The sequence below is a fragment of the Mytilus edulis genome, chromosome 8 (assembly GCF_963676685.1).
Source record: "Mytilus edulis chromosome 8, xbMytEdul2.2, whole genome shotgun sequence".
In the NCBI taxonomy this organism is placed as follows: Eukaryota; Metazoa; Mollusca; class Bivalvia; order Mytilida; family Mytilidae; genus Mytilus; species Mytilus edulis.
This window is the reverse complement of record NC_092351.1, coordinates 31365570-31387687: the sequence shown is the minus strand read 5'-3', so window position 1 is coordinate 31387687 and position 22118 is coordinate 31365570. Positions and strand designations below refer to the sequence as shown.

General features: G+C 31.5%; 2 protein-coding genes across 2 annotated transcripts; both read right to left on the bottom strand.

Annotated features, from left to right (window-relative positions):
* Positions 1–2228: 2228 nt before the first annotated feature.
* On the bottom strand, positions 2229–4755 carry LOC139486969 (uncharacterized). Its single transcript, XM_071272008.1, has 4 exons — positions 4677–4755; positions 4309–4353; positions 3517–3570; positions 2229–3145 (listed from the first exon to the last, which is right to left on the bottom strand). Exons 1-4 carry the CDS (start codon positions 4723–4725, stop codon positions 2307–2309), a joined length of 987 nt encoding a protein of 328 aa, XP_071128109.1. The 5' UTR covers positions 4726–4755; the 3' UTR covers positions 2229–2306.
* A 5693-nt stretch (positions 4756–10448) lies between these two features.
* LOC139485341 (uncharacterized) lies at positions 10449–20236 on the bottom strand. The gene is made up of 7 exons (XM_071269757.1): positions 20033–20236; positions 18252–18304; positions 17443–17554; positions 16499–16581; positions 15370–15438; positions 14243–14302; positions 10449–13284 (listed from the first exon to the last, which is right to left on the bottom strand). Exons 1-7 carry the CDS (start codon positions 20122–20124, stop codon positions 12416–12418), a joined length of 1338 nt encoding a protein of 445 aa, XP_071125858.1. The 5' UTR covers positions 20125–20236; the 3' UTR covers positions 10449–12415.
* Positions 20237–22118: the final 1882 nt, after the last annotated feature.

Here is a 22118-nt window from a genome sequence, read left to right as displayed (position 1 = left end):
ACTTCGGTGTTGACATGAATATCAATTATATGGTCATTTTTTTTAAATTTTCTGTTTACAAAACTTTGAATTTTTCAAAAACTAAGGATTTTCTTACCCCAGGAGTAGATTACCTTAGCCGTATTTGGCACAACTTTTTGGAATTTTGGGTCCTCAATGCTCTGTATTTGTTTGGCTTTTTAACTGTTTTGATATGAGCGTCACTGATGAGTCTTATGCAGACGAAACGCGCGTCTGGCGTATAATATTATAATCCTGGTACTTTTGATAACTAATAATATGTAATTCAGTAATGAAACCCTTGATCTTTTCACTTTTTCATTTCCCCCGCCTTAGGCAACTTGGCCATTATTTGAAGACTAGTGTTAAAGTTGACTGTTCTTAAACCAGAGCGTTTATTGAGATTTAGTCACCCCATATGCACACACTATTCTGCACTTACTCTGCTAAATGTGCCGTACGTAGTGTAGAAGTAGAAGATACCGATTTTGGGTTTTACCCGGTTAGATATAGAACTCACGACACCACTAATTTGCAAATGTATTCCTGGCAAGGTTAGAGAGAGGATTCAGGGTCCACACACGTATTCTTCTTTTATGGTCAAGAGCCTGCAATTACGTGGTTGTCACTGGTTATTTGCTGTCATACTTGTTTTTTGTCTTTTGCTTTATCATAAATCAGGTTGTTGGTTTTTTGTTTGATTTGTTTTATGTTTTTAGGTTTTTTTATAACCCGTGACTCTATGGTATAGGTTTTACTCATTGTGGAAGACTGTAAGATGAATTTAAGCTGCCAAAATCCACGTTATACATGTATTGACTTTTTCGTAACAACTTTATTATTTGCAATCATAACATATATCTTAATTCTGCTATGCGATTTCAGTGTTCCCTTCGTATTTCATGCCTTTTGTTTTGAAATAAGGATTATGCATCCTAATGTTAACCTGGTACGAAATGAAGTAAACATCTTATCACAGTACGTTCATTGTTGTTTGGTGATGTTCAACTATCATTGAAGTGTAAAAAGAACAATTAGTAGAGAATTATCCTTTCAGATAAAACTTTAATCTAAAAACCAAATCAAGTAAATTTCAAGATATCTACAGAATATCTGAAAAAATGTATCCAACCAAACGCTGTATACGGGTGTAAATGTAGTGCTGGGTATGCCTACCCTGCCAGAGCACCTGATGACCAGTTTCGGTGGGGTTCGTATTGCTCAGTATTATATTTTCTATGTTGTGTGTTGTGTACTATTGTTTGTTAGTTTGCCTTTTTTTGTCTGATTATTCTTTTCTATTTCAGTTTGAATGTCCTTTATGTATATTTCACCATTACATTGATCTAGTTATCGACAGTAGCTCCTTATTGTACACATATCGAATACATTTGACTTGACTTTCAATCCAAAAGTACCAATGTATGGGCCGTTATTTTTATTGTTCATGTTAGAAGCTATATATATAGTCATTTAAAGTCATTAAAGTGAGAGGGTTAGCGCTATAGAACCAGGTTTAATCCACCATTTTCTACATTTGAAAATGCCTGTACCAAGTCAGGAATATGACAGTTTTTGTCCATTCGTTTTTGATGCGTTTTGTTATTTGATTTTGCCATGTGATTATGGACTTTCCCAATTGATCTTCCTGTAAGTTCAGTATTTTTGTGATTTTACTTTTTTCTTGTAGATGAATTGTGCAAGATTTTCTCAAAGTTATATTGTGTCTTTTTCTTTTATGGCATAAGGTCTATATTGGCAAAGGCAGAGGTTTGTACGCAGGTTAAATCATTTTTAAACGCCAATGCATTCTATGCCGGAAAAAGTCTAGACGCTATCTAGACATGTGATGTTTATTGTTGTTTGGGTCTGTTCGACGATTTTAAATTGTTGAAGGAGTTGGGTCTTGGTGGTTGATGTCGTCTGTTGTTCTGTTCACTGTTTTTTGGATTCCTGCGATCTTTTAACATGTATGTCTTCTAATTTAAAATAAAACTCATCTTTAATCATAATATTTATCGTATAATTATGCAAAATAACTGTATTATACTTGAACATGGTAAAGTTTAACGCACACAAATAAATGAGACATATGTAATGAAATGTTAGGATTCAACATTGAAATTCGTTATAAACTTGGTCATGCGAACTCTTCAGCAGATAACATCGAACACATATGTGCAAGAAAATTGTACATGTAACTATTTGGCCAAACAAAAAAAACCTACTTAGGTGTTGCAATATTTTTAGGAGATTAGAAATAGCCGAACAAGTAATATAAATACATCAATATGTTGACACTAATATCAAAGTGTCTGGCCTTTTGTTTTACAGTCATCCTCTATGATATTTCGATAATTGTCCTGGTCAAGTAATTTTGACATGGATGCCATTGTAGTCGGTAATTTCAATTCGTCTTTTATTTTAAAATCGCCATTGGGGGTTGTTGTACTGTTACCATTCATTACAACGTTAAATGAATTTGACCTTCCAGCTGTTATGTTTATTTCAGCAGAAATTTCATACTGATGTGATTTCCGTTTCATTTCTATTTCTAATTGCTGATACATGTGCATATATCCTTCTTTATCGGAATTCGGAAGTGATGAAGTCGAAGATGAGGAATTGCTCCCATTAGTGCGTTTGACACCTTTTTCGTAGACATGTTTTACGGACATCCGTTTTTCTAGTAATGCGTTATATGGATGGAGGTATCCATCTTCTGTTTTATCATGGCAATTGGATTCCCCTTCATAATCATGGGAATCTTTTTTTCCTACCAATGAATGATACGGATGTAGATATTCGTTAGCGTCTTTAGTTTTATCTTCGATGTCTGAAGAGTCACTTACAGACGAACTTACAACGTCTAAGTAAACGTTTGTTTGTTTCGGTTTGTCACATGATTCTATCATCTGACTTTCGTCAATCACGTGATACATGTATAAGTCACTTTCCATCTCAATATCCTCCTCTTTTTGTTGTTTGTCATTCAAAGCAACGTCTTCTGGATTTGTTATTGCATGTAACTGCTTCTGTTTAGCATTGATCCTATGTTTGTTGAAAAAATAGCACAAGGCTAGGATAAGAATGAAACACGCTGCTGCCAGACAGTAGATTATCAGGTTCGTTGATGAAAATGTGCCTATAAAATATATTAAGTTGATAGTTATAATAATATTGGAACACTGTGAGTTTATTTATTTTATTTCTGTCATTACTAGGCAAAATGAGAACTCAAAATATATATATTTTTAATTATTCATTTGTATGAAGCACGAAAGCCAAAGCAACTAAAAACGACCAAACTAAAATACAACACATATCACAACATACATTACACTTAAACTAGACTTACTAAAACAAATTTTCATTTGAATTTCTTTGAAATTTTGAAGATTTTCTATCTAAGTTTGCTAACATTACCTGCAAAACTGAAAAGAGTTTATGTATTAACCAGTAGCCGAATTACAACAAAAAGCGTTTACATGAAATTATAAAACAAAGACCACCTACCTGCTTCTTTGTCAAATGGACTAACTACAACTTGTGCTGTAACTGTTTGAAGTTCTTCAAAAAAATAAAACATAATGTGAAAAAACATACAAATATTCCAATTCAACTATCTATACACTTACTATTATCTTGATTATTTCTATTTCGTTGAATACTTAAGGAATCCTTAAATATAATGCTTTTTAACTAAAAGAAATTCCATTTAACTAAATCAAATATTAACAGCAAATGACTGTCCTATTCCTAGATCAAGGTATTTTAGATTCACACGCAAAACGCTACTTAAAATGTACGACAAAAGGGATGATATGTCGTTCCCTTTTACATCAATCCTATTATTCAGGTCTTTAATGTTCGCTTTGCATCATCTTACGATGTTTATCAAACTCAACTCGTTCGCATGCCCATGTCTATGTTTAATCTTTAAATATTGTTTTCCTCGTTGTAGATATTGATTTTGTAATCAATCAATTAATATTTCACTAAATACTTTTCTTTATTATCATTGACATGGTCATAATAAAAAACTATTAACAAAACGTTGAGTTCCTCGAAGTACTTTTAAACGATTTTCTACCCCAGGAATAGACCACCTAATCTGCATTTGTAAAACCCATTCGGAACTTTGGGTCGTAAGTGCTCTTTTACATTTTTTGGCTTTTTTTATCCGAACGTCACCGAAGAGCCTCTTCTTCACGACACACGCGTTTGTCGTACAAATGTTTTTTACTGGTATGCGTTTTGAACATCACGTTAGAAAATACATAGCCCAATACAAACAAAGTATCTTACCAGATGTAACTGATTTCCGGCTAGTACTTTCAATGTTGATTGTATCTATCGAAAGAAATATTTTAATTAACTGCGTTTTTATTTCAAATTGTTGACATCAAAACATACATGGTTTTCCAAGTCTGGGTTGTGAATATACGTTTTTGAAATAACATGTTTAAAATAACAAACTTTAAGTTAATATTTTTTCAGTCAATATCATTTTGTTATTTCTGTACTGTTTCTGTTTGTTCCTGTTTGAATTGTTCTTTTAAATTCGTTCTTTTTGCCCTTTTTGACAAATAAGCATGTTGTAGGAGAAGTTTTGTTTTGTGTTTTTTAATGTTATATACCTAAATCATATGTATTTAGGTAAAACTAACACTGACCTGTGCCTGTTTCTGTAGACCAATATGAACTAGGTGTTGTGCTTCCCATTGTAGATGTACAGGAGCCATTTATATGGTTACATCTACGAAATATTATTAACATTCGATAATTACATTATGTATTTATTTCGCTGTTGAACATTTTAAATTGTTTCAGTAAAAAGTTTCAAAATTACAACCTAACTGGTTTTTTTTTCAATTTAAAAGTGATATTGTAAAAATGCTAATCAAGGACCACAGCTCCTGAACAGGAAAAATTAAAAACATCTAATTTCTAAACAATTCTGGCTCCATTTTGTATTGGTAAACAACATATTTAAATTTGATTGAGTATTCTTAATAAAGTTATCGGATGGACTTTAAATAACGGGTAACGTTCAATTGTTTCATCAAAAACAAGTATCGATATAAGTAAAACATTTTGAAGCATTGGTTGAAGTGTTCTCAACTTTTTATACAAAGCAGAGTATGTGCATTTTCTCAATTAAGGAGCATAACTCCAGACCACCGACAATTAAAACTGACGAACCGTCATTATTTAAAAGCATATTGTAGATTTTCCTATAATCAGTTTCCTGCTATAACGTTTTAAAATCATTGGTAAAACGGTTCCAAATAGCTGTTAGAAATGAAGTTGTGTCCCTTATCCAAAATAAACTAAATAAAATAAAAAGAATAGTTTCTTATTTGAATACCAGTTTCGAAACTATCCCTAGGAAAGAGCAATCACAAATTAGGCGAGAACCATGTTATGAGTCTTGCTTTTTTTGTATCTTATTGAAACGATTAAATATTGACATCAAAGTTTAGTCTACCAATGACATAAATAGTTATTTTTCTTAAAATCAATTCGAACAATGTTGTCCTTGTGCAATTATTAACGAAAAAAGGAGAAATTGAAGTCTTGTGCGTCAAAAGTGTAAAATTACAGCCAAAATCATCGAATGTCAATTTTGTCTCAGCTAGAATACGAGCCGTTGTTTCTTTCTAGACGTACATTGACCTATAATGGTTTAATTTATTAATTGTTATTTGGATGGAGAGTTGTCTCAGTGGCACTCATACCACATCTTCCTTTATCTTTTTACAATTTGAATTTGTTTAACTGCAATTATCTTAGTATCTTTGAAAAACTGTCGGATATAAAATATCTATTTTAATCATATTACCTTTCATTTTTTAAACAGGTACACAAGGTGGAACATTTATCGCCGTAATAGGGGTGTGTACAGGGTTGACAAGTAACGTTAAGTATTGGTGTGCTGTATCCAATCCGGCATGCTGTAATCAAGCCAAAGGACGAATGCATTTTTCAAAATAAAAATTCCAAGGAAATAAGTAATAATTCCCGTTACCAATGATATCTTATGATCTACATTTTGAAGAATTACGTATTCTTTTCATGAAGAGGTGTAATTCTCTTTTAAATATATGGCTTATATTCTTCATTTGCATTTGATATATATAGTAATAAAATAAATTCGAAAGAGTAATAAAATAAATTGGAAAGAGCCATACGTACATTGCATCGAAAAGGAAGTATTACCTAAATTTTCGATAGCCATTGTCTGTGTACTGCTCCCCTTTTTCAAAATCCGTATCTGATTCATATCTTTTATTAAATTTATTTTGCGGATACATATTAATTATTGTGCAACATATTTAAAAACGTGTTTAAATAACTAATCATTTTTGTATCGTATCGCAAATTTCGTCTTTTTAGAGTATTTCCATTAATTATCGATTAAAAACGTCCTCAGCACAATAAAAGTGTGACATCGCCAAGACCAGATACATTACAATAGATATTAGGGTGATATTATATAGCAGTATATAAATATACAAAATTAATGTTATGTTATACTATTAGTTCGATGAATCTGTTATTGCGGACATTAATTGAGCATTGTGATAGATAATAATTAAAGCCTTAAATATAGGTTTTGAAATACTTACCTTCACAGTTATTACCGATCCACTCATAACCATTGCAGCAGTAGATTTCATTGCTACAATATAACACTTGATTGTTATAATAACAATAGGACAACAGTAGTTTACCAGTGTTCTAGTCACGTTACTCGATTAGGAAAAGACAAATCAAGGTTAAAACCGAACTAAAACTGTAGGGATCACTTGAACCCCAATAAGAAGCGACTGGTCACGTTGAAAGGGTAAGCGTCTCCTATTATATGTATGCATCGTCCGCCATCTGAGTCCATACTATGTCAAAATCGGGTAAACGATAGAGTCTACAAAATTACAGATCAAATGTAAATCCTAGTAGATAAAGATATAAGACCACGAACATATGCCACTAGTGAATTAAGTTATATACATATACGGTCAATCAACCAAGCCGTGATTGTGACCGTAAAACTTTTGCAGATAAAAACAATCATCGCCGATACCAGATGTAATCCTTGGTCTGATGTGCGTGTCGTCTACATAAGACTTAATAATGACGATGGAATCATGACAAAATAAATTATTAAGCTAAAGCTAAAGGGCCGCACATTCCGAAACGTTTTAATAGATACAGGAATGGTAATCTGATCCAGGGGTAGATAATCCTTAATATTTTTAACAATCAAAGTGTTTTAAACACTTGATTTATGAATATGACTTAACGACAGTTCATGCCATTATTAGAGTGGCGAAAACTGAACAGGTAAAAACTTCGGGGAGGAACAAGTAAAAAAACAAAACGAAAAGAGCTCTGAGGAAATTAAAAACGAAAAGTCCCTAAGCAAATGGCGAAATCAAAAGCTGAAACACCTGAAACGACTGGATAACAACTGTCACATTCCTGACTTGATACAGACATTTTCGTACGTAGAAAATGGTGGATTGAACCTGGTATAATAGCTAGATCAAAGAGGGGCGAAAGATATCAGAGGGACAATCGAACTTATATATCGAAAATAAACTTCACTTCACTAGTGAAATATTTTTTCTCAGCAAATGATGGTCAAAATTTAATTATGACGTCAAGTTTTATCTGTTTCTTCTGAATTTCCAATTATGACGTCATCAATAAACGCGACAATGTCTGATGCCGTCATATAACAAGAACACAACTTTCTACAAAATTTAAAATGAACGAAAAATAATCATTAGAGAAAACGACCGCACCGAAACTCGTGTGTTACGATATTTTTCCACTCTTACTGTTAATTCTTTAAAAAGCTCGGTAATTCTCTTGCTTTTACCATCACTGTTCAAAAGTCAACAATTTCGTATAAAGGTGTGAAGTATAATGAATGCACAACATTACTGTTTTTCGAATGTGCTAATAAATATCTGGTTTAATTTGTGATAATAATAGTGAATAGGTTTAATATGCAATGCATACATGAACTATGAGAGGTTTATGCAGTTGACTGTTTTTGTTATTATTTGAAAGACTTACCTTGTATAATTTAAACACGCATATTCTGGTAAACAGTTTCCATGATTTAAAAATAGTAGAGGCAATAAAAAACACACCAACAAGAATACCATAGTCAACTTGATGTTTGATTTATTTTTAGTTGAAACACACTTGAAATGTATGTCCCTGCAAGTTTAAGCTTCAGTGTTTTCATAAATGTGAAGAACAACCGGAAATATGGTTAATGTATACAATATTCAATAAAAATAATATTGTCACGGAAGTATTTAGGTGATTTCCGTTATAATAAATCATAACGTATTAAGTTTTAAAAGTCATGCTCTTATTTCATATATTCCAGTGATCATTATGTTAAGTTACATGAAGCTAATAGTTTTCACGAACTTTATTTGTTATGAATGGTAGTTCTTTGAACGTAATAGTTACAAATGGTTTAAAATGTAAACAGAAATATTATAGTAGAATAAATAAACACTGAATGGAATTTTACATTATTAGAATGAATATAACGAATTTTAAACTATTTACGAATCCTTCACAACCGTAAGGTATAACACACAAAAATGGACTTTGCCTGTATGCCTTTTTGTGTTTTCTTGTTGACATATTTGATTTTTTTTTTATTGTGAATGAGTTTCTTACACAATGTTGACTGCTCTTCTCTTATTTTTCACATTTAAAGCTATCATGTCTGTTTGTTTCGGATACAGATCGTTGTCAATATAATGAAATTTTATTCGATTGTCATAGAAGTGAGACGTGTAGCTAGCTATAAAACACGGTTATAGATCCACCAATTTCTTCATGAGAAAATGCCTTTACCACGTCAGGAATATAACAGTTGTTATCCGATCGTTTAATGTGATTTGAGCTTTGATCTTGCCTCTTGACTTAGTAACTTCCTATTTTGAATTTTCTTCATATTTTGTTACTTTACTTTTTTTCAAGTTGAATCTGAACTTTTGTTTCGATGTTCATTTGTGTCTATCCATTAACGTTTATATATTAACATTTCAATATACTAGGGAAAACATTCAATTTAGCAAATATAAATTATGATTTAAGAACAATAACACATGTTAGATATCGTCGTTAGACTAGTTTTGATATCTTATTTCTCCCAGTTGACCATTTTTACGTTCATGGTTCCTATCTTTTACCATTCGGGATTATAAAAAAAATCAAATATTGGTAAAGTTCATCATTCATGTTATTCAGTTCTTGTTCATTCGTTTTTGATGCGTTTTGTTATTTGATTTTGCCATGTTATTATGGACTTTCCGAATAGATTTTCCTCTAAGTTCAGTATTTTTGTGATTTTACTTTTTAGTAGAAGGTTAGGACCTTGCTAACATGTATTACCCCGCCACATTCTGTATGTATGTGCCTGGAATTCAGTGTTTATCGTTTTTTGATGTGTAACATATTTGTTTTTCGTTCATTTGTTTCACATTAATAAGGCCATTATTTTTTCCTCTTTCAATTGTTGTACATTTGTCATTTCGGGGCCTTTTAGAGCTGACTATGCGGTCTGTAGGCTTTGTTTAGGTGATCATTTCAGCTATTTTTAGATTGCGTTATATTTTGTTAATTTTGAAATTGTAGGAATAACCAAAGTCATTGGATAGACCCATGCTATGGGAGGGTAATACAACAAGGATTCGACAGTTAACAGATGTTGCTCTCTATTTGATGTCGTAAAACATGCATGAATAAAAACTATCTTTCAAGGAAGATAAGGGTCAATAGTCTATGCATTGTTGGTCAAAACTTCTTCTCCCATTTAAAGTGTTCGTTATTATATCATGTATATCATACATCGTTAACAACCCTAACTATCAGTGCAAACCTTTAACTTCTATGATGAAACCACAGGAACATTGAGTATTTATTTAGTTAGTCTCTGCTAAGAGAGAAAAAAATGTAAACAGTAAAGCTAATGTAAAACACAACTTTATCCAGTTGTTTTTCTGCCAGACCATGCATAAGGGTTTAATTTTTTCAATGTATTTGTTTTCGAACTAATATTCAAGAAAATAAACGATACATTTGGCCTCAAAACAAACACCAAAGTCCACGTCTTTTGGCAAAGCACAATCGAAAATGATTGTCAGGGAAGTAATAAGGTATTTCCGTTGATACATTGGATAATTGATAAATCATACTATCAGTTGATGGTCAAGTCGATAAAGATACAATTATACAACAAACAATAAAAGAGAAACAAAAAATGTCTACATCTAGGCTCTTACCTTAGGACATGCATATACAGAATGTTACACGACTACTCAGGTTTGTAGGCGCCAACCCCCCCCCCCCCCCCCCCTGATTTGGAAAAGTGGTGTAACAACATAATAAATCAACAACAATAAAAATCATTATGAAAGTTTCTTTACTCATTTTTAATTATAAAAGGACAAAAACAACTAACAAAATCATTGATAACACAAACTATAGATTTCAGATTATTTGCAATATCTTACAGCTAGTTAACAGCGTCAACATCAACCAATAAAATATCATGTTCTTTAGGCGAACCTATCAAACAGTACACGTATAACATCAATTGGATAAAATGTAATATAATTAACAACAACTAAATGAAGTAATGACTATAACATAACATAGATTTTGATTTCGTTGTGCTGCTAACATGGCTAACACGCGTCGATTTATTCCACTTCTAAATATATAACTTTTTTTTTCTGTAGGAATATAGTTTCTGATTTTTTCCGTCAATGTATCTACTTGCTGTCTCTTGAAATTTAGCTTTTCTGTTAGTATGAAATAGAATACCCGTGATTATTTTGCCTATTTGTTGTTTCATAGTAAATGAATGACATCTTATAAATGTGATGCATCAAAACATTTTTTCCGCATTTAACTTTCATCGTCAACGCTAAAACTCAAACATTTGAAACCCCGGATGTATGCATACGAGGAGATAAACAATTAGGAATAAAAAAGGATAGTGTCATTTATCTGGGGTCAAATTTGCCTCACATAGTTGAAATGTATGATTCGTATGCCATGTAGGTTAATTCCAGACAAGACCTTCAAGAATGTCTTAGTGTTTTATTGTCATATAGTTATACAGTTATTGATAACTAGGTGTTTACATTTCTGTGTGATATGTCCACATCGGCAATCCAAATCTTCTCGGCCTTTATAGCGGACGGTCTCTAGTAAAGAAACGCGCGTCTGGCGTAAATATAAAATTTCAATCCTGGTATATATGATGTGTTTATTTACAGGACCTACCTATTGTCAGTATTGTTAGTATAAAAATAAAAAGGTGTGTTATAGCAGCCAATGAGACAACTCTCCACAAGAGACCAAAGCACATAAAAAAATTGCTACAAAAATGAGCGGAACCAAACCGCATATATAGCTGTAAAACTAACAGCCTGGTTTGTGTAAAATAAATACCATAAACAAAATACATAAATTACATAAAACTATACAGTAGCAAACGACAACCTCTGAATTTCCAGCTCCTGGTTCTCGTCTTGAACATGCATGAAGTATTTTCCACTGAACGTTAAGCAACCAAAAACCAATAATTGAGCAATCTTCATGTTTATTACATAGACAATAATCTCTTTGTTTTAAATCAATAATCTAATAAAATAAATTGGAACTGTGTATTTTATTTTCTAGTTTTAAAAGTTGCTGAAATATTTATCTTCCAGGTCTTGTTTAATCTCACTTAAAAATCTCAAATAGTTATCATATTTAATTCATCTAAGGCATACATGCCTAATGTTCTATGACTTCGGTGCTAGAATTTTTTAAGGGACTTTTTCGCTGTTAAATATTAGTTTTGAATATATCCGTAGATATTCCGTTATTCAAAGTGAGGTATTACACTAGGTTCGCTGCAGTGAAAGTAAATTGCGCATTTTACCTTCGACAGAAACTCTTTTAATCAATACGTAAAGGGAAATGAGAAGGGAACTGTTATAGTTATCAACGGTATGAAAAACATTGAGGAACCAAAATTCCAAAACATAGTGCATAATACGGCTAAGGATATTTATGCCTGGGACAAAAAAAATCCTAAGAATTTGGAATAACTCATACTTTTGCAAACAGTTTATTTATAATAATGACCATATGATATATATGCATGTCAACATCGAAGTGCTGGGCATACCCTCAGGGACGAAACGTGCATCAGCAGTGGCATCGACCCAGTGGTGTAAATAGTAATGAAAGGTACTTGGCTAATAATTTGATACGTGCGTTTTGCTTACATTCGAGTCATGAGTGACAATCAGATCAAATTGTAAGAAATCCAAACAATAAAAAAGTTGAAGAGCATTTCTTTTTTTTACCATCAACTTCAAAGTGTTTGGCCTTTTGTTTTACAGTCCTCTTCTATGATATTTCGGTAATTTTCCTGGTCAAGTAATTTTGACATGGATGACATTGTAGTTGGCAATTTTAATTCGTCTTGACTTACACTTTCGTTATTTTTACGCACGATATTTTGGGTTTGCGTAGTGTTACCATTCATTACAATGTTAAATGAATTTGACCTTCCAGCTGTTATGTTTATTTCAGCAGATATTTCATACTTATGTGATTTCCTTTTCATTTGTTTTTCTAATTGCTGATACATATGCATATATCCCTCTTTATCGGAATTCGGAAGAGATGAAGTCGAAGATGAGGAATTGCTCCCATTAGTTTGTATGACACCTTTTTCGTAGTCATGTTTTATAGATTTCCGTTTTTCCAGTAAAGCGTTATACGGATGGAGGTATCCATCTTCTGTTTTATCATGGAAGTTTGAGTCCCCTTCATAATCATGGGAATTTGTGTTTTCTACTAATGAGTGATATGGATGAAGATATTCGTTAGCGTCTTTAGTTTTATCTTCAATGTCCGAAGATTCACTTACAGACGAACTTACAACGTCTAAGTAAACATTTGCTTTATTCGGTTTATTCGGTTTATTCGGTTTGTCACATGATACTACCATCTGACTTTCATCAATCACGTGATACATGTATAAGTCGCTTTCCATCTCACTTTCCTCAGCATTTGGTTTCTCATTCGGAACATTCAAAACAACGGCTTCTGGATTTGTAATTACACGTAGCTTTTTCTTCATAGCTTTTAGTTTATGTTTATAGCACAATACCATAACAAGTATGAAACATGCTGCTGACAGACAGTAGATTATCAGGTTCGTTGTTGTAAAAGGGCCTATAAAATATAAGTAAGTCATGAATTTAAACTTCAAAAAGTATAAAAATTGTAAAACATGATTGACTGATTGCTGCAATTGCTATGCAACTGGTGAATAATTCAAATATTATATATATTGCGAGAAAAAAAAAATGAATACCATTATACAAAAATGTTGGATGTGTACTGCTTGATATTTTTTATTTGTCATTGACTAAATAATAGCTAAAAATATCTGCGAGAACTGTCAGATCTGAACTTAGTGTTTGTTGTTGTTAAAGGGATTCATTAATTCCCTGTCATTGCAAGTCTGTACTAATGTAAGCTGTTTTACTGTTTTTTGTCGAACTAAATAGTTAAGCATTTCAAGTGATTTTGAATTTTTATTCTTTTGTTGTACTGAGCACCATTGTCGGAATGTAATTGGGAGTAAGAAAAGATGTATAATCCAGCACAATCTTTTGGTGCCTGTACCAAGCAAGAAACCTGTTATTTAGTATTTGTTTGTCTTTCTTGTTATGCCTCATATTTATTTTTCGTTCATTGGTTGGTTCACAAACAAGGCCATTGTTTATAACTGACAATGTAGTATTGGTTTAGCTTATCGTAGAAGGTGGCACATTGATCTTTAGTTGTTTAAGTTATGACATGTCTGGTCCTTTATGAAGAGTTGTCTCATTTGCAATCATACTACATCTTCTTATTTAAAAAAACAAAAAAATATGGTTAAGATAGTCGATGAATATTGAATATTTTACTTGCATTTCGTAAGACTTTAATAGTAACAGAGAGTGCCAGAACTTTTAAATTAATTTAGAACTTGTAGAAATAAAATATGGTATGTTGTTCAATGTTGTGTGTGTATTCCTAAAAAAAATAGAAGGGTATACATTTCACTATTATTTGGCATGTATTGATCAAGAAAGTACGAACTATAAAGTCAAATTTTGCCAAGCCTTTTGCACAAATCACATACCTGTTTGTTCAAGAAGATTATTTTTAACAGATTTTGTTACTGTTTCATCAGAAACTTTGTCTAGAAAAGATAAAGAATGACAAATCTATATATCGTCAATTGATGTTAAAACTAAACGTTAAATCCTATTATACATTAAATTAATAAAAACAAACAATAAGTGATTTCGTGATTTTGTATATTGTGAAGTATTTTGTGGAAAAAAGTAAAATAAAATTTAAAAAAGCAATAGTAATTTTTAGCAGCTTGTTGACAATTAAATAACAATTGATGATTCACACAACATGTAAAAATCCTTCAGTGTGTAGTAAATGGTTTAGTTTTTAAAATTTACCATAAAAAGTTAAACAAATATATCCATCAACATGAAAATGCAATTGTCGTTTCCAATACAGTTTTAATATCCTGCTAAGAATAATGAGATTTTTTTCCGACGTAATCTGTATAGTTTTGGTTTGTGCCCTTTGAACTTAAGGACGCTTAACTATGGCAACAGAATGCGCATGCTCGAAAATCCTTTCTGTGATTGGACAAAATGCTGTCAAGGTGGGTGATTTGGTTGTGTTTGAAAAAACGTCTCGTTAATTAGATCGTGATGGAAAGCAAGTGAAAAACTATAAATATTTGAACTAGATCTTACAAAGATTTATATTTTTATTAAAATAATTGTTTCTCCAATAGCTCCTTGCATCCGTGACAGCTGTTTATTCGGGACAATTATATAATTTTTAATGTAAACGTTGTTGTACGAACGTACATGACTTTAAGAACGCACCTACACATGTGAGATTTCCTCGGGGTTTTGGTGAATGTAAACAGAAAGATACGAGGACCGAGAATACTGAACACAAACAGAGAAAACGTTATTTAAATGGTATCTTTGTGCTTCTAAAGGTTATCGAAATGATAGTTTTAAACATATACTCAAATTAAATACGTCGGATATCTTTTTTAAAGATAGTTCTTGTTATATTTGAAAATATTATTGACAAAAAGTAATTTAAGCGGTTTTCTTTCTTTTTGTGTCATCTGTAATGTTTTGACTGTATTTATATATACATCTACCTTTTATGATAACTCTGGAATGATCGTTTTAATGCAAAACACATGTATGCAATATATCTTACCTGTGATTTCCAATTTCTTGATAAAAGTAGTTCTGCTTGTACATGTTGTACTTTTGATTTTGATTTCATCTATCGAAAGTAATAAAAAAAATTTATTGAAACATTTAAAAAAATATATTGAAACATTTTGTCACACAATCAACACTAAATGAAAGTTAGCCCCTTGAAACTGGTAGATGAATGTATTTTCAAAATATGAATATTTGATGTTAATCATTCTGATAATGTGGATAACTCATCATAGATACGAGGATTGCAATTGTGTTCTTGCGTCAGAATCGTGTTTCGTCTACAAAAAACCTCAACGGGGACGCTCGAATAAAAAATCAAAGTTAAAATGCCCAAATAAAGTATGAAATTTAGGAGCATTGATGAACAGAGTCCTAAAGGATTTGTCAAACATGGCTTTATCTATAACTGAGGTAGAAAAGCCTTGAAACTTCAAAAAGGCAAGGTTTTGTAAACAGATGATTTATATTTTTTTCAGACCATATCAATTTAAATTCATGTCATCCGAAAACTGCTGACAACTGGGCAAGTGATACTCAGGAATTGAACCTTGCCTTTGTGAAGTTCCAAGACTTTTCTACCTCATAAGATTTAATAATTGATACCAATATGTTGTTAAATGAGACTGGATATCCTGCACTTATCATGTACTTGACTATTAATTAATTAATTTTTTATTTATTGATCAGGATTTTGATTTTAAATGGACGAAATAGGGCTGTTTAATGATCCGTTTTATTCAAGGATGCCTGAGAACCCAGGTTATAATTTTGTGACTATGAAAACATGGGTGAAATCGATCAATGTATTGCCAATTTTAGTATGTCAACATGTTTACAATGCACATACCACTATATATCTCTGCGATAACAAGTGTCAAAGTCTGGTCATTGAAATAAAAGCAACAATTTTATGCATTTATCTAAGCAAAATTAAAGTATAGAAGAATGTCCTACGTATACTCTTCTGAGGTCCGGATTTGCATAAGTCACACCTATTATATTATTTAAAAGGAGATTGTCAAAACAGCATGATTGGAACAATTTCATACGTAAATTCATATAAACAAGTGGAAAATGCAAGATCATAAACCATTACATTATGTAAAATCAAAACTTACCTGAGGTGGTATCTGTAGAAACATACGGACTTAGTGTCGTGATTTGTTCTTCAGAAGTACAGGAGCCATTAACATGGTTACATCTACGAAATATCATTAATTCTAGAATGAAGACTTGCTATAAGGTACCTTTTGTTTTGTTCTAAATGCTTCGTATTTTGATTTTTTGCCTTTTTTTAGCGTTTTTGATTCCAATATCACCAATGATTCTGTTGTTGATAAGCTGCTCGTTTGGCGTACAGTACTAAATTCTGGTATCAATCATGAATTTATCTAAAAGAACTGTTTCGTTCGCAGCTACCATTTGTACAATTGGTAAACTCATACTAGCCACAAGGCTTTAAATTTTGAAGTGCGTCTGTCTTCCAAAAAACTAATATTTTCTTAAAATCCTTTATACTCTCATTTTCCAGTGGGAGTCCAAATTTCCCTGACCATCATCCTGAATGACCTCTATCATGTAAAGACCTACCTATTGTATTTATTGTTCACTTGTTCTCGTCCTGAACATGCATGACATATTTGCCACTGAACGTTAAGCAACCAACAATCAATCAATCATCTAAATCACTGAAGTGTTTCTGTTTAATGTTTTATGTTTCACTACCGACAGTAATTAAAATACGATAGCAGTTTTTACTAACAAAAACAATAATCCGCTTCTTGTAATTCAGTCTGTCGGAATCTAAAGCCTAGAATTTACTCATTATTATCTGTTATTTATATCACAGTTATTTATCTCTAAATGAATTACAAAAAGCAAACGTATTGTGTATATAGTCTCAAATGAACATAGTGTCATTTTGTTCAAACTAGTGGCAATATATATAGAAATAGGAAAAGTTTGCTTTAATACCTGTTTCGTTTTGAACACCGTGTATTATGTGGGCTTTGTTGTTTGAATTTTCATGTAATTTTGGTTTTCCCTCATGTGTTCATATTACCTTTCAGTTATGGAACATTTACAGATGCTTGTACATTTCTTGCCGTAATTACGAGGACCACACGGTTGGCATGGAATTCCATTTTCTTCTGTATTATATCCTATTTGGCATACTGTAATATTAACTTTAACTATGTAACTTTATCAAAATACTTTACTTGATATGGAACGATACTGCCTGTAATAGTCAAACTGTACACTAATGATAAGGATATAATCAGAGCTTATATAACAAGATTTACACTCTGTTCTGTACCTTTAAGAATTATGATATATTGTTATCTAACCAAAAAGGTAAGTTTCCTCAACTGGAGCTTATGAGATCTTCTTCAGAAATAGTAAGTATTCTCATTTTTCTTAACAACTTTTTTAGTTTTATGACCTTGTATATCTTTTATCATTGTTCTGTTTATTACCCTGACGATGTTAGATTCGATTGAAATATTAGTTTTGAATTATGCACTTGGTATCTTACGAAATTAGAAAGGGTTGTGGTGACATTTTTGGAGCCTTACAAATAATTGCATTTGATAATATGGAACACGCAAAAATACATTCCGTTTTAATAATTATATGGTCCTTACTATGATAATTGTATAGACTTTTTATAAAAAAAAAATAAATATCGAGTTTTGATTATCACATTTATCCAGATGTTTCCTAAAGTGTTTATCAAATACATCAAATATTTGCTTAAATACCAAGACTAAAAACGAAATACTTATATTAACAATTTGACAAGCTTTTTCATGTCGGTAAGAAATATGATCAGTTTTGATTTTACTATGGGTTTTATTCTCAATAACTTGCCTTGACAATTGTCACCAATCTGCTCACTTCCAAAGCAGCAGTAGTCCTCTTGGCTAAAATGGTTAAAACAAATATATAAGGTGTAAAAAAAAAATTCAATTTAACGAATGTTTTTATTTGCGCATTGTTTGGAATTCCTTTGTTAAAGTTGTAAACGTTCAATTTTGCGGCATTTTTGTTCCTGAATCTAACCTCTTTAACTTGATTTCCACAAGTCTAATATTTCCCCGAAAATGAAGCATTGCATTTGTTTTAGAAATAAAAGTATTTTCATGTTTTGATTTGACGAAGGAGTGAATAATGATGACTTATAGTAGATCATGATTATTGAAGTTAAAATTAGCATACATAAAATTGAGAATGGAAATGGGGAATGTGTCAATGAGACAACAACCCGACCATAGAGAAGACAACATCAGAAGGTCACCAACAGGTCTTCAATGCAGCGATAAATTCCCGCACCCGCTGGCGTCCTTCAGCTGGACCCTAAACAAATATATATACTAGTTCAGTGATAATGAACGCCATACTAAACTCCACATTGTACACAAGTAACAAACCGTATGCCTTTTTTTGTTTGAAAAGGCCACGGTGATCTCAAATATGTTTCCCATTACAGGGCATTAAAAAAAAGAGAGAGCTGAGATAAATATCTTCTCTATAGATGCATTATGTGTCATTATGATCAGATTCAAAATTTATATTAGGGAAAAAAACGATGTTGATGTTTAGATCATGCCTTTTTTGTAAATAAATTCACAACGTTTAATTCCGTCCAACTTTTCTACAAAAGAATGTATTGTTGTTATCTGTTAGTCGATGCTAAATTAGAATCAATTGAAAAAAAAAGATTATATAAACGACTCACTGGAGTTCCCCGAAAATTTGTAGATACATTTAACCGTTTTCAATGAGCAAAGTCAATTATTTGACATACAAATAACAGTATTGTGAAACTTTTGATTGTCCTCGAGGACCATTCAGTAACAAATAAACAGCGCTTGAAGCTTTTAAAATGCTATTCAAAATTGAGATTTCATCTGAATCACTACGTTTACCAAAGTCACATATAATTCGTTAAATATTCACAGTTATTTACTGCATATTTCGCTGTTTCTTAGAAAGGGAAACTCTTTTATATACTAGTAGATGATAAAATATATATTAAATATATATGTCAATAGATATATTCATGTCAGACATAGATGTTGAAATGTTTACATTGATCATGAGTGTTATTATTGAAAGGAGAACATTTAAACACCATGTTTTAAGGCTGCTTTCAATCCATTCCATTGCAAATATGAGCTGTACAATTGTATATACAATAAGACAAAAATATATTTCAAGTGACATATACCAACTCATCATATATACCAGGATTAAAATTTGTTTTGCTATATACATATATATGCATTACATCTACAAATTTAAAGGACTCATCAGTGGCGAATGAATAAAACAAATATTAAAAGGTCAAATAAAGTACGTTTGTAGGATATGATCAATGCACAACTTACATTTCATACTCCCTCTTAAATGGAAACTCGCGTTTTACATATCAAAAGTGTAAGGTATGAATATAAAGGTCAGACTCGGTTGATAGCGGTAATCGACGTACACTCCAAAAAAATTCATTTTGAAAGGTATGCATAATTTACACATAAAATTAGTTCAGACTATCATGTTGATAGCGCCAATCGACGTGAAGTTCAAATAAACTTTTTTTTTAAATTTCTGCCAAATTCATATAGTCTTTATTTATTTTGAAAAATACTCACGTTGTACGATTTGTACACACATTTCCTGTTAAACAGGATCCATGAATGATGAACAGAACAGGTAACAAAACATAATACAGCAAAACTAGCATTTGTGTTGTTGGAAATAGCTAATGTTTTAGTTAGACATAACCAAACACTGAACGATTACGTTTCAATTGTTTCCAGTACAAAATCAACACAGGAAACAAAGTTCACATATACAAAACACAATCAAAAATTTATTGTTAAGGAAATATTTAGCTATTTCCGTTAATACATCGCATCATAGATAAATATTATGTTATTGAATTGTACACTTTAACCCACAAGTAGAGTTATTACAAAAGCTGCACCAGTAAGGGAAATCAATCGAGAATTTAAAAAAAATTCTAAATGAACGATATTAAATAAAATGAAAATGTATATGGTGTCAAAGAGACAACAACCTGAACAAAGGAAAGAAAGCAGCTGAAGACCACTTAAGGGTCTTCAACATAGCATGAAAATTCGTCATCTGGAGGCGGGTTTCAGCTGGCCCCTAAACAAAATGTGTTCTACATTTGTAGCTAAGTGAAAAGGAGATGCATACCTTAACAAAACAAACGCGGTCTTAGCAATAAACGGTGAAAACAAAAGATCATATAAAATGTTTACGAATATATAATTGATATAATGTTCCCATCCCATCTTTTGGAAAACACAAAAAAAATCTACGGAGTAATATTGGATGTGACTTAAGAAAACTTATACTCTGCATCAGGCATTAGGCAAACTACATTGCAATGTAATGCATTATACTACAATTACTTTGACAAAAGCATGCATTAAATTACAATTACAATTTCCATGCATTTATCAAAGTAATGCATAATATTACAATTACTTTTGCAAAGTAATGCATTGAAATACACATTACATTGGGAAATGTTATTATTGAGTGAAAAAAACAAGCATCATGTAAAACAACATGAAGTCACGAAAGAATCTAGTATATGCAATAACTGTTCGGTATACATTTCAAATTTAAGTAACAAGAAAATGTCTAATCAACTTTTACATTTTAACATCAAACGGTTTTCAAGGTATACATCTCTGTGTTTTATCTAAAGGTATAAAACCACTAATTCATAGCCCTATTGCTTTCTATGTTAACTTCTGCAATTTCAAGCATTAATGGCTTCTTTGTCTTAAGTTCAAATAAAGAGGCAGAAATTTCATGTCAAAACTGTACCTTATCCTGACTTGTGCTGCAAAAATCAATATACCTTTAATTGCATATAAGGGCGTACTGGTTCCCTGAAGTTTGATAGTATAGAAACTTATAGGAACTTCTGATCTGAACAACAGGTCAAATGTGCCTTTCTATCAAAATTTCATATACTTCTTTATAATTAAAATAAATCTTTCAACAAGGTTTCTACAGTGATCCCAAGTCCCCAAGCTTTCATGTGATACCACAACTAACCAAATATACCCGCAATTGCCAAAGATACAGCTATGCGTAGGCACTATTTTCTTTAAAATATGTACTACTTTTTTGTATGTTCTTTCCGACTGGGTCTGAATTAATGGTTCTATACTTAAACAGAAATTACAGACATAAATTTTAATATTTATTTTAACTAATGTAAACTTCACTTTTATAAAAGTTTTATTCATTCCCATGACAAATATTTACTGAGAATTTCTTTCCTTATCATATAATAAACAACGAATTTATTTTATTACCATGTGTCAAAATGGGGAAAACTTTGATTGTTAAACAAGCTAATTGGTGTGGATGATAATGGTCTATTTTCTGTTGTTTAATTACAAAAAAGTAATTGTAATATAATGCATTACATTGATTTTTAACAACAATAAAACACTTTTATAATAGTGTTTTTCTGATAAAAAAAACCCCCAGCAATAGTCAAAGATTATGTTCTTAATTTATCAAGAAATCTTAAATTCTGCTTAAGCTGAATCTCCAGCTTTTTGTGAAAGATATATAATATGTGAAAAAGTAATGCCATGTAATACCATCACGGCTGACTATGCGGTACAGGCTTTACTCATCGTAAAACGCCTTACGGTGACAAAAAGTTTCTTTTGTATACTAGTA